The sequence below is a fragment of the Ctenocephalides felis genome, unplaced genomic scaffold, assembly GCF_003426905.1.
Source record: "Ctenocephalides felis isolate EL2017-DRISC unplaced genomic scaffold, ASM342690v1 CF-g0.4_SCAFFOLD_01886, whole genome shotgun sequence".
NCBI lineage: Eukaryota > Metazoa > Arthropoda > Insecta > Siphonaptera > Pulicidae > Ctenocephalides > Ctenocephalides felis.
In genome coordinates, this window is record NW_020538040.1 from 12,144,964 (window position 1) to 12,158,788 (window position 13,825).

General features: G+C 29.6%; 1 protein-coding gene across 1 annotated transcript; it reads right to left on the reverse strand.

Annotated features, from left to right (window-relative positions):
* Positions 1-1,264: 1,264 nt before the first annotated feature.
* LOC113374644 (protein transport protein Sec31A-like) lies at positions 1,265-13,379 on the reverse strand. Its single transcript, XM_026614620.1, is given in 28 exon segments — positions 1,265-1,427; positions 2,410-2,440; positions 2,443-2,478; positions 2,559-2,630; positions 2,710-2,880; positions 2,972-3,231; positions 4,131-4,170; positions 4,256-4,324; positions 4,457-4,581; positions 4,810-4,929; positions 4,989-5,144; positions 5,233-5,652; positions 5,744-5,843; positions 5,929-6,117; positions 6,179-6,384; positions 6,469-6,675; positions 6,782-6,892; positions 6,966-7,077; positions 8,002-8,105; positions 9,034-9,280; positions 9,366-9,536; positions 9,610-9,756; positions 9,830-9,952; positions 10,031-10,169; positions 10,244-10,326; positions 10,384-10,553; positions 10,622-10,990; positions 13,309-13,379. Coding segments are annotated over 27 exon segments (4,080 nt in total). The 5' UTR covers positions 10,971-10,990; positions 13,309-13,379; the 3' UTR covers positions 1,265-1,305.
* Between the last annotated feature and the right edge of the window lie 446 nt (positions 13,380-13,825).

The window sequence follows — 13,825 nt, forward strand, 5'->3', positions numbered from 1 at the left end:
TGTGTATAATGGTTGACACTAGTAAATGTGTGCATCACGAGTGTTATCATATTACTAATAAACATTATTCAAAATTGTTATATGATATATTTAGTAGCAAATAAGTTTTACTTCTATGGTATGTAAACCTTACGCAAACACTTTTTTTTACATCACCGCATCCATTTTTGAGAAAACGTCGAAGGGAAGCCAAGTTTTTGTTACAATATATACACATTATAGATACATACTTTATATCCAATTTTAGTACCAAACGATTCAGAATGACCTAAAACTAAAAATCAAGTTTTCTAATGAAAATCAACTTTTCCTTCAATAATAATGTACATTGCCGCCAATTGAACTATAGTTTTAAAATAAGATTTTCAACAAAACGAGAAAAATCAAAGCATTGTAGTTCAAATCGATTTAACAAATCCTCACGTTTTCTTTTTTATTAGGATATCAGTACAAATTTGTGTCAATTATATTTATGTATATAAATAAACTATTAATTATTACTTTTAATACATCTTCTAAAACTATTTACAATTCTAAAATGCCTCAAGATTAAAATATAATTTGTTTAACAATACAGAATAGAATCTTATTGCAACGTAATTTTTATTTGACTAATTCTAAAATAATTTTTAAACATGAATTAATTTTTGGCTCCTTTCGCTAATGCTTTCAAATTGCCTAGACTTATTCATACTCATGGGCAGATGACGACATAAATGTTATTTGAAAATGTGAAATTAATATGTTCGAGAAGTCAATTGTGATATAAGACTCGCATTTATTTTTCACATCATGTAGTAATAAATGTTGATAAGAACTACTATTGCTATTCGGAGTTAAATTATGTAAAGTAAACGGCTTTGGATTTATCAAAATTCATGAATGCTAAATTAAGAATTAAAATGATGTGAATGATTATATGCATACCCAAAGAAAAATCAGTTTTCACGTTCTTGAAATATTATATGATGAAAAATTGCAAATAATCATCATAATGGAACGCAAGTCTATGAAAACTTTGAAAAAAATCCTATAGGCACTGTAATAAATTGCACAATTTCTATAATGAGTGTTTCTCGCCATTTTAAATTTGGCGAGATTAATATCAACCAAACATCATTTAATATATCATAAACATATTTAACTCAATAAATTTCAAGCTGTATAAAATAATACTTCAAAAGTATGACTGTTTGTAATCACCTCAAATGTATTTTTACTTTCAAATTAGACGCTTGTCTGAAGCGATGCAACAGGTGTCAGGAATTAATCTTGTTAGTTTTAATTGTTAAGTTAATTTCCGTGTTATCGAAGAACAACTTGTAATTGAGATGCAGATAATAATAAAACTTTAAGTCCCGGCATGAAATTTGCTATTTGAGCAAAGTCTGGACCAGAAACCAAGGCTGTATGCAAACCTAAACCACCTGATAAAATAGAAAAAAATGTAGATAAAACAGCATTAGAATTTATTAAAATTTAAAAATAGAAGAAATATACATGGTGTCTCAAAACTTAACGTCAAGCCAAAACGGGATGATAATATTGATTTTGATTTGCACCCTGGATTGATTTTGATTGATTTACACCCTAGTCGCGCCTAAAGAAGTTTTACTTAAAAAAATCTCACATTTGGAAATTGAGATTTTAAGTGCATTGTGAATTTTGTTTTGCATTGGAAATTGAGATTTTAAGTGCATTGTGAATTTTGTTTATTTTAACTTTGGAACTGCAACCGTGAATAAAGTTCCTAGAACCTCAGTAAAAATTAACACAATTGTTTTCAAGAATTTATTTTAGAACTTTTTTTGTTGAACTATGAATTTAAAATTTTTTAAATCTGTCAACTCTGTGTGGCCCTTCTTTCAAAAAATAAAGTATTAAAGTATGTTGGCAAGTTTTATCAAAAGCTGGTGCATTTAAAACTTGGGGCAATTGTGTTATTTTTTACTGTAGTGCTAGAAATTTTATTCACGGCTACGGTTCCAAAGTTGAAATGAACAAAATTAATAATGATGAAGCAATATAACCGAAAAATGGTCATAACTTCACTAAAGCGCTAGGTTGCACTTAGAAGCTCATAATTTACAAACAATGTGGGATTTTTTTTCTAAGTTTTTCCAGAACATTTAGGATCAATACTATCACCTAGTTTCGGCTTGACATTAAGTTCTGGGATACCCTATATAATGCTTTGTTAATATGATATCAAGTATAGAATATTTGATACCAAGATGATTTCAACATATTTAAATATGAACACCAAAGTGTGTTATCATTTGGTCTAGACCAGTTATTCCCAAAGTAGCTTATATGGAACCTCACAATACAAAAAAGTTTGGAAACCTATGGTCTAGACTATTTAATTAATTAAACTTATTTGAACAATATTTATTTCATGCAACAAACCTGCATAGTCTCCTATTTGAATCATTTGCACACCATTTGATGCAAAACTTGAAGCGTATGATCAGATAACTGCAATTAGAAAGTTAATAAATAACACAAATTATATTGTTTGTATAGTTTAAATAAATAAATAACAGAGTCTTACTTACTCTATTTTCTCTAAGCATATCGTATAAGGCCTCTAACTTCTTAGATACATCTTCCAATTTTCGTTTCAATTGCTTTAAAATAATAATATAATCATATTATTCATTAATTATAAAAAACTAAAATTATTATATCTATATATATTTCTAATACCGGATTATTAGCGTGCTGAGCACATTTGTTTCTAAGTTCATCTAGCACAACTTGAAGATAAATATGCTCTTCTGGAATGGGGAACTTTTCAACAGGCTCTGGAGCCGGTGGTGTAGCAACTTTCTGTTGCATTTGGTTATTTAAGTTATCAACATATCCATTGTTATAATTCTGTTAAAATGTTAGAGATTAAGTTTACCAAAAAATTAGGGCAAATATACTAATCTATCATGCACATATATTTTCTAAACCGATTTTTAACCTGATTAAATTGTTGGTTTTGATTCATCATGGCTGGAGGAGCATTTGGTAACCCCGTGTTAAATTGCGCGTGTTGTTGTTGAGGGTTCATGAACTGTTGTTGTTGCTGTTGTTGATGTTGCTGAGGATTCAACATTGGCATTTGTTGATTTTGTTGTGAATTCAACATCATCGGCTGCTGCTGAGGTGGCTGTTGGCCAAACAGCGGATGTGTAATCGGTGCAGTTGTTGCTTGATGGTCTGCATGAATATGCTTTGCGCCTATAATTAAAAATAAAACAATAGAAATGATTCAAGTTTTTGATAATTATTAGGTTGACACCTAGGTAAATGTGGCTTTCAATCTTAGATGGTTTAAATTGAATTTATAAGTTTGCTGATGTAGTCAAAATTTAAAATACTTTTTGTTATTGGATAGTAAGTAATAGTAAATCAGTAAAAGAGAGTTTTTTGATAGATTGCATAGTTTTCGTTCAGTTGAAGTTGATTACAAAAGAATTGTCTATATTAAAGTTTTACGGCCAACCGAATGATTAATTCTATTGTCTACATTGAACAACAAATAAAATTAAAAAACACAGAAGAAAAGCGGCTGGAATTGACAAAAAAAGCGGTGATTTATTCCATTATTGATATCATATCTTTGGCCACTCAACAAAAATTATTTAAACTTGGTTGGGATGTTTTGCCATATCCACCATATAGTCCTTACCTTGCACCTTCTGACTTTTTGTTTCAATCTTTACAAACTTCATGAATTAAAAGAAGATCAATAATTATGATGGTGTCAAATTGTATCTAATTCAGTTTTTTGCTAATAAAACTGGAAGATTTATGAAAGTGGGATAATAATGTAGATTGATGACAAAAAGTCATTGATCATAATGAACAATGCATTACAGAATGCAGTTATTTAGTTGCATAAAAAAAATGTCTGATTATCTAACAAAAATCCGCAATTTCTTAGTTGCCAACCTAATATATAACGCAATATAGATGATCTAAAATATTATTATGCAAGCTGCACATTTCTGATTTGATTTTTAGTATATGTCCATCATATGTTGGTTTCTCAAATCTCAGTTAATATAATGCTGAGATCACTTGTACTTCTAATCACTCAATTAGAATAAGATAGTGTTTGCACTTGTACTTGTCACTGTGTAAATAATTAGAATTGTCAATTTCTATTCTATCATCCTAAATAAATTTTCAAACAGTTTTATAATTCCAAGAAAAAAAAAAACACAAAACAAGCACAACCCCACGCACACACAAAGTTCACCTTTCCCTTTTCAGTTTTTGATTTGAGCCAACATCTGGTACCAGCATGGCGAGCTGACATTTCTTCTAACTATATAATAGTATCTTTGAATATTTCATTCGTTTTTGACAATTATTATAAAAACATAAATTTAGAAATTTATAAATATATATATATATATATATATATATATATATATATAATATAATATACAATACTCACCGATGATCTCCTAGTAGAATTAAGTACGGGTGGATCATTCCAACCTGGTGGTGGTGTAGGGTTTGCTCTACTTGGCATTTGAGTAGGAGGTGGTGCTTGCGGTTGGAATTGATTGACAAAACCTGCTGTAATAACATGACATAAATAAAAACATTTATCATTCATTCATCGGTTCTTGGATATGATCATAAATCAGGCAGCATTTACAAGTGAACATTTTTAATCGAACTATGTTTACTGAAAAGTAGTTGGTAAAGTTCCATAAATGATAGTTTTGACGCTATAGTTCAAATACATGCAAATAAATTTATATAAAATGGCTCAAATATGATTTCAATATCCTTAAAACTAACCTCCTTGTGGTGAATTCAACATAGGGTTAAGTAGGGCATTTGTTGGTTGAGGTTGAGAACTAATAGGATTCAGAAGACTTGCTGGTTGTTGGAATTGACCAGACATTGTGCTCATCGTGACTTTAAAAAAAAAAATTTGATTAGTATTCAAAATATATAACATATTTTTTCCTCATTACCTGTATTGGCATTTACAGGCGAATTGTACATTGAGTTAGAAGGCATTGGACTATTGTATGATGTATTGTTATATACAGAACCATATGGATTGGTAACACCTGATTGTACAGAAGGATCTAAGATGTATTTACTTCTAGAACTACCACTAACAGATCCTAAAACAACGTGTGTGAAATTACATTGGTTTATAAATGAGTGAAATTACATTACAAATGTTTATACTAATACTAGATATTCACTTACCATGAGATGATCCAACACTCACAGGTCTAGGTGGAGGCTGCATCGGCGGTGGTTGGACAGGCTGCGGCGCCTGTGGTAAATTAGGCGATTGGAACATCGTGGAACCGATAGATGGGGGTTGGAAAACATTACTTGGTGGTTGACCAAACTGTTGTTGCTGCTGTTGCTGTGGCATCATGCCGGTGCTTGGAGGAGGTTGCATAAGAGTGCTAGCCGGTTGAAGAATTGATGGTTGGGACAATGGGTTAGCCATGCTCGATGGAGAAAGTATAGAACTTTGTGTTGGAATCATAGGATTTGATTGAGGCATAGCTGGAGGTGACATTAATGGATTGGAAGATGCCATTATTGGATTTGTAGGTGGCATCATTGGCTTAGGTGGTTGCATCATTGAGGAAACTGGAATTTGACCAGGTAATCCTGTAATAAATAGATTAATAAAAAATAGTTACATCTTATAAGCTTTTAAGTTGGTAATATACATTACTATTATAGCAGTACAAAAACTTACCAGTATTGAACATTGGTGTTTGATTGCTGTTTACTTGAGAATAGCTAGGTTGTCTCATCTGTTGTTGGTACATAGAATTTTGTGAGGTTTGCTGTACTTGCTAAAGTAAAAATTTCAAATGTTCTCACAAAAAAATTACAATACAATACTTCAAAAATATAGTTAGTTTTTTATCAAAAACATACCATATTTTTTCTATAAGGATCAGTTAGGCCTAAAGCACAGTAAAGTCTATCTCTCAATTCATCCAATTCTGTCTGCTCTGCTGGCACAGTGGATTTTTGGCCAAGATGTGATAGAGCTGTTTCCAAAGATCCCTGAGTTGACAACTCCATTGCGTACCGTGTCAACAATGTACTTGTTGATGGAGAAAGCTGATAAAATTATCACAATTAGAATCAAAATCATAAACAATACATTTTGCCATTATGATACCTCAAGATGCTGCCCACGCATAGCAGCAGACGCCCGCATTACTGTCACCAATTCAACAGCGTCCATAAGTGCATTAACATCACAAGCATCACCTGATCCCCCACTAGTAACACGTTTGGCAAGGGCATCAGCATCACCAGCACACGCGTGGCAGAGTGCAGCCTCTTGAAAACGTTGAGCTGATGTTAAACGATGGGCTAAAGTTTCTGTGAATCAAAGGAAAAACAGGTAAATATGCATTATATATTAAGAAATAATGAACACTTATTTGTTCTTCAATTCTTACTCACCGCAATATTCCTTGAAGGCATCTTCTTCATTACAATTCTTTAAAATAACAGCAAGTACCTCACGCCAGGAATCCAGATCCGATTCAGACACTATGCGAGACCAATCTTCAGTGACTAAACCAGATATTAAATGCGATAAAGCTGATTTTGTTTTTGCCTGAGATTCCAGATATCGATGTTGGGTTCTGGCAAGAAGCTCAGAGCCACCTACAAACACAAAAATTATGCAATAGTTTTTTTTAAAAAAGATCAGCTCTCGATGTTTCTATTATAAGATACATGATAGATTGAAAATAATTATCAGCCAATTTACCTGTGATAGAAATTATTATGGCATCAGCCATTCTACCACAATCAAGACAAAGTTCGACAGCTGCTTCAATATTGCCAGATAAAATAGCTAATGTTATCAAACCTTCGACATCTAAATAAACAAAACAAATGAAGTGTATTCTTAATATGGTCTTGATTATAGTATTTGATAAATTTGATCATACCATCACCAGTATTTATTTTAACTGGAATGGAGGGAGGAGTATTAAGATCCTTTATAATCTCTTTCTGTCCGGCAGCTGCAATAGCATCAAAAGCAGCAGAACCATCAACACCCTAAAATAAAAATTAAATATTTTATTTACGTAAGAAGATGTCTGCAAACAAATTGAGATACTGTAAGTACAATAATAATTAATTAAATACTGTACAGCTATACATAAAAAACTAAAAAAAAAATAAAAGTGATATAAATATTTTAAATGATATTTATGACTTAATCACACATAGTGCACTTCATTCAACAAAAATATTTCAGATATTCAATTCTGGTCGCAAATCCTAATAAAAAAATAGAATGAAACAAATAAATATTATTGAGTTATCTAAATTACAGACAATACCTAACATAAATTAAAATACACTTATAAATAATTAAGATTAAAAGCCTAAGTTATATCCATTATTAAATATTATTAATTTATTGAATTTATTATAGCTAAAATATATGCTTCAAATAAAAATAACAATAATTTTATCTAAAATCATGCGCTTAATGCTAATTTACTTGTTTCGATATTCATATGTATAAAAATACTCTAATACACCAATAGTCATGCTGAATAATATTTAATTATACGACATACTTTGATGGTTTATAGAACCTTACCGAGTTAGCACAGCTGATATCAGAGTCTCCTGCATCTGGTTCACATTCAGAAGAATCGCACTTTTATATAATTATAAATTAATAAGTATATGTATATATTTAATTAAAGATAAAACAGTCAAAACTTAGCTAACAATATATCTATTGAAAATATTATTATAGTGTATTATACCCGCAATAATTTCTGTGTAAAAAATTTATCACTATATATCAATCATACAAAAATGCACACAACATAAAATGTTTTATTTAATTGTGATATGAAAAATGATGATAGGAAAAAATTTAACATTGCAGTTCATAAAAAAATTAATAGTATAATAATAATTAAATTATAGAATTATATTATAGTAAATTATAAAAAAACATACTTGACTGAGATTTGCCATCTGATCTGTAAGATTATCAACTTGGTTTGTTTGGCTCAATTGAACATGTTGACCTAATTTTTGTGTAACATCATCAGTTTTGTATCCTGAAACAAAGTGGTAACAATTTAACTTTGAAGGTATTATAATTTTTAAAATACTTGAACAGACATAATCAAAGATTAAACTAGTGAAGTATGGCATCATGCCTTAAGGCAAATTGCTAGTACTTCCCGTACCAAAAGTTTTTTTGTTTTTAAAACAGGATATTTTTTTTAATCTTTGAGAAAATTTGATTTTTGAGAAATTTAAAATTTTTGAGAAAAATTGACTTTTTTGGAAAAAAAAACTTTTAGAAAAAATGTTTTTTTTATTTTGGAAATTTTCAACTTTTGCTTTAGCAGCATAGAGACAAATTATCGAAGCGCGTAAGCGCCGCGTCGCCGTCTAACGGACAAACAATGTTACGGAAGCCATAGAAATGCAAACAAATTGATACACATTTTTAAAACCTCTATAAAATATCTGATAATTTGCTATGCATATGTCGAACGATCATTTTTAACCGCCAAAAGGCATTTTTTTTGCTAGATCTCTGAAACCGATACACCTGCCCTCCCAAAAATTTAACCAGTTCTTAACCCTGTCAATACAAGTAAAATCTTTTTTGAATTTTTAAAATCAGACGCTCAGCTCTCTTAAAAACTGAGGTACCCTTTTTGGCACTTTTTGCCCCGTATCTTCGGAACCGCTAGACCTGCCTTTGCCAAAAACTAATCAGCACGTTTTGTTACCAACATGAATCGAATGTTTTCTAAATATTCAAATCAGTTGATCCGTGTTCCTAAAATCGTCGACGAAAATTTGTATCCGCACACACACACATACATTCATTTTTTCTAAGGTATGCCAAAATGTTCAAAAGGTTTTGAAATGTAAAGATGTATAAAAATTTCCATTTTCGATTTTTTTGCGATTACTATAACTTACCCTATGGGAATTTAAAAATTAATCATTTATATTCTCAGTAATTACCTAATAAATCCAAAAGTTCACCCCTGGTGTCAGGTGCAAATCTGGCCTTTAAGAAGTACCATAAATATCTATCGTTTTGATCTTGAGTTCGATCTGCCTTTTCAAGACAATATTCTAAGAAAGTATTGTTTTGTACACATCTTTCAAGATCTTGAGATCGAGTCACCAGCTCAGGTTCCGTTACCATTTGAGACACATCTACAGTTTTTGGTCGCTCAGAAGTATATGAAATAAGTTTACCTCCAAACTAAAATGATAAAAAATAGTATATAATCATGACAAAGTTATAAATTATATAGTCAAAACGTGAACAAGCTTTAATTGTGTGTTACCCCAAACTTAGCACCAGCTTTCTTCTTTAACCATTTTGGAGGTTTTAAGGGATCACTTGAATGTTGAACAACAGTATTATTCACAGAATTAAACTGATTTGCAGCTTGCTGTTGTTGGAAATTATCCATGCCAGGAAAGGAATCGGCAATATTTTTTGTTGACTGAACTTCCTATAATAATTATGTTAAAAATAGTAAAACTAGGTTTACATTTCTAAAATGCACCAAGTAAATAATGATGTACCTGTACAAAAGAGCCTCCCATAAGAGTGTGAGCACTTATTGCTCCATCAAAACTTGACACAGCAAATAGAGAAGGATCTCGTGGACTTAAACTTACTGCAAAATTCCATTGCGTAGATAAACATTGTTCTGAAAGAAGTTCTCCTCCCTTTAACAACAAAATTGAGTGTCAGATAAATAATACTGTCAGATATTTCATAAATTATATTTATGTTACTCACAGGAACTTCACTGTTAGCATCCCAAATACAGAGTTTATTGTCTTTACCGGATGACAATAATATACTTGGATCTTGTTGACTCCATGCCAATGATAACACACCTCGAGAATGTTTCTGGAATACCTGTAAAATATAGTTCATGATTTTAATTACATTACTTTCTTCCAGCTCCAGAAATTTAATTATAATTCACAAACTAACTTTTAATGGCGATGTAGCAAATCTGAGATCCCATATTTGAACTACAGGATTTTGATCATCTTCTGATGATAAGGCTAATTGTGTAGCTATTTCTGGATGCCAACAAACACACGACCATCGTAAATGTGATTGGCTATCACTACAAAATTAATTGAATACATATCATAAATCAATACATTTAAAATCAATTCAAGACAATATCAAATATCTTACGTTAATTTAATAATCGGTTCATTTTTTCTTAAATCCCACACTACACAACGACTAGGAAATGAAGATGCCAAAATGTGTTGTACCTAAAAGTTTAAATAATAAATATTTGCATTTTGTTGTAAGTATGAAGAAAGACTAACTTGTCTGTTCCAGGCTAAAGAAACAATATCTTCACTCGGTTGTGTTTTTGTTCCTGGAGACATTGGTGTATCTGTTTGATTTAAATCCCAAATGTATATTTCAGATTCACTAGCACCTGATGACAGCAAATTTGTTTGAAAAGGATTCAAATCTAAAGCTCGAACAGCCCCTGAAATAAAAATTAATGCTAATCAGTACCCTTAACTTCTTTTGCTAACTGAAATTATATATATTAACCTGTATGCTTTTCTTGCTTTGCTATAAGTCCTTCCTCTCCATTAATCAACTTTTCAGCATCATAAACCTTAATCTTTCCAGCTTCACAACCTCCAACAATGGCACCTTTTCTGTCGCCATGATTACCCCAAACTAATTTATAAAACCTATCCTCACTCTGGACACTTACGATCGATTCGAATTCTTTATTATTATTTTTGGCATTTAAGCCAAGAATCTCTAATGAACAGGATGTACTAAAACTTGAATCCAATTGCTGGGCGGCGGTGCCTGTTGCTAAATATATTGGATGGACTGTAGCCGGTGACCAGGCTATATTGGCTGTCTTCTGACTCTCCTTCAGTTTCATCTTGACCTGTTAATGGTCAACTGAGGGAAAAGAAATAGAATTAGTGATGATAATGCTCTCAAATGTAATAAAATATTTTGCACAACATTATTTAGCAAATAATGTAATTAAATCAAACAACTAATAACTAATATATTAGTAAACATAGAGACTAAAAGAATTAAAAATACAAGAATTAAAAATATAAAATATTAAATTAGATTAAGAAAAATTGTTTTAGAAGTAAGAAGGAAAAAAGTAGTTTAGTTTAAAAAATTAGAAGAACATATTGAGAAACAAAAAGAAGAATGAAAATCAAAGAAAAATTGAATGGAAGATTAGGATATAAGAAGAGATAGTATTTATGATATATGTATAAGAAATATATATGTAAGAATTGTATAGAATATGATAAAAAATAATATGAATAATGTAGATGGCTAAAATGCTGTAAAGCGGAGGCCAATAAAAATTAAAAAAAAAAAAAAATGTGTAGATGCTAGATAACAATAGTCGATATAATGAAATTTATTTATAACAAGTGATTTTTTTTAAATCAAACAAGTTTTTTTAATCATACAAAAGCATAGGTTTCGCCAAACTCTAAATTGTAAATTTTGTGTAGATGTTGGACAATAAAAGTCGATATTGAAATTTCTTTATTCCAAACACTTGTTTTTCATATAAATTATCTTCAGTTTATGTGTTTATCCCAAAATTCGATTAGGTAATTTTATGTTTTCTCAATGTTTCAAGTCATTCTTAATAGCCTGACTCCAAATTCGGTAAAAGTATGTGAGTGCATATTTTTTTTTTTTTTTTTTAATTTCAATAATTATTACAACTGCTAATTTATTAACATCAAGTAATATTGATAAATAATAATATAAATTTAAATAAATAAAAGAGCAAAGGATAAAATTTACATGAAAATAATATCCGTAATATGATTTAATGTAAAATATAAGCAAATAATAATAAAAATAAAATTAATAAATAATATAAATAAAATTTCTGAATAATAAAATAATACTAGAAAAATAATAATATATAACAAAATAACAATAATAGAAATAGTAAGATAATAATAATAATAATAATAATAAAATGTGAGTGCATATGAGTGAGTGAATAAATGTTATTATTTTGATCCTTTAGTAGTTTCAATATTTCAATGACAATAACGCGATCGACAGAAAAAATATTTTGTAATTGAATTTTCCCAAAAATTTTCAAATCTTTTACTCGATGTTTTCTATTGAATTTTCTATATTTATATTTTTTCAGAGATTATTTTATTCGTTCTTCTTTCCCAAAGTTTGTTTTTGCCCTAAAATTTGATTATGTATTTTTTTTTTCCGGTAATTTCTTTTATGCTTATTTATCTACGGTTTTCTCTATGTTTCAGGTCATTTCAACTCCAAATTTTAAAAAAGTATGGGTCTGTAATGTTATTCGTAAACTTCTATGAAGATAGATAACAACAGTCGATATAATGAAATTTCTTTATAACAAGTGAAATGTTTGAAATCGAACAAGTCTTTTTAATTATACTAAAGCATAAGTTTCGCTCAACTGTAAATTGTAAACTTTTATGTAGATGCCAGACAATGGAAGTTGATAATAACATTTCTTTATACCAAGCAAAACAAACACTTGATTTTCACCTAAATTGTCTCAAATAAGAGATAATAAACCTTACTATTACAGTCGAGGCTTATACGGAGATGGTAAATATTATTATTGACAAAAATACATTTAAACAATTCTGTTACGTAAAATAAGGGTGATAACAAAAAATTATCAATTAATATTTGATTTGAACATAAACTTGGTATGCTACAAGTGTCAAAAAGTGATTTCTTACTTGTTTTAACCGGATAATTATATCCGGTAATATATTACCAAATATTAAAATACGTAATTTTAATTTGTTAGTGAAAAATTAAAAAATTTATTTATAGAACAATTTAATTACTATATTAAAATATATACCAGAAAAGAAATAAGTACAACTCGACACTATCCAAAATTTACCACATAACCTCAAAATACACGTCACCCGCTGACGTTTAAACTAAATTTGCACAAATTTTACAACAAATTCTAAATTTATAAATATTTCAAATTATCAATACATAAAAATAATTATATCTTATTCAGTACTTTTTATAAACAAATTGTTTATGAAACAACAATAACAAGAGCTCACTTTGACAGCTCATGTAACATATCAACAATTGCACAAAAATATATTTTTCTAGAAATGCATTTATTCACAACAATTGTTCAATAATAAAAAATCAATTAAATTTGAAAAGATAAAATCACATGATATATTTTTCCGTAATAAACTCACCTAAAGCAAATAATATTTACTTCTTTGCTTTGCCTGAACACTTTATTATGACATGCACGTCACCACTACAACGTGGCGTTGCAGAAAGCTGTTTTAACAGCTGCATTTTGAATACATGGCGGGGTTTGTGTTTGTAGAATGTATAATAATGATTAAATAAATTCAAATCATCGGGCGCTGCACGGTAACATTATTTCGTTGGTATTTGGTTGATACCACAATAAAAATAATATTATTATTATTTTAATCTTTTAGTATTTTCAATATTTCAATGATAATAATATGCAATTCACAGAAAAAATATCTTTTTTTTTTCTTAAAATGTACTCTTCAAATCTTTTTAACAATGCTCTCTATTGATTTTTTTTTTAACTTCCCGTAGGGTAAGTTATAGTAATCGCAAAAAAATTGAAAATGAAAATTTGTATATACTCGTATCTTTACGTTTCAGGGTTTCTGAACATTTTGGCATACCTTAGAAAAAATGGATGTATGTGTGTGTATGTGTGCGTGTGTG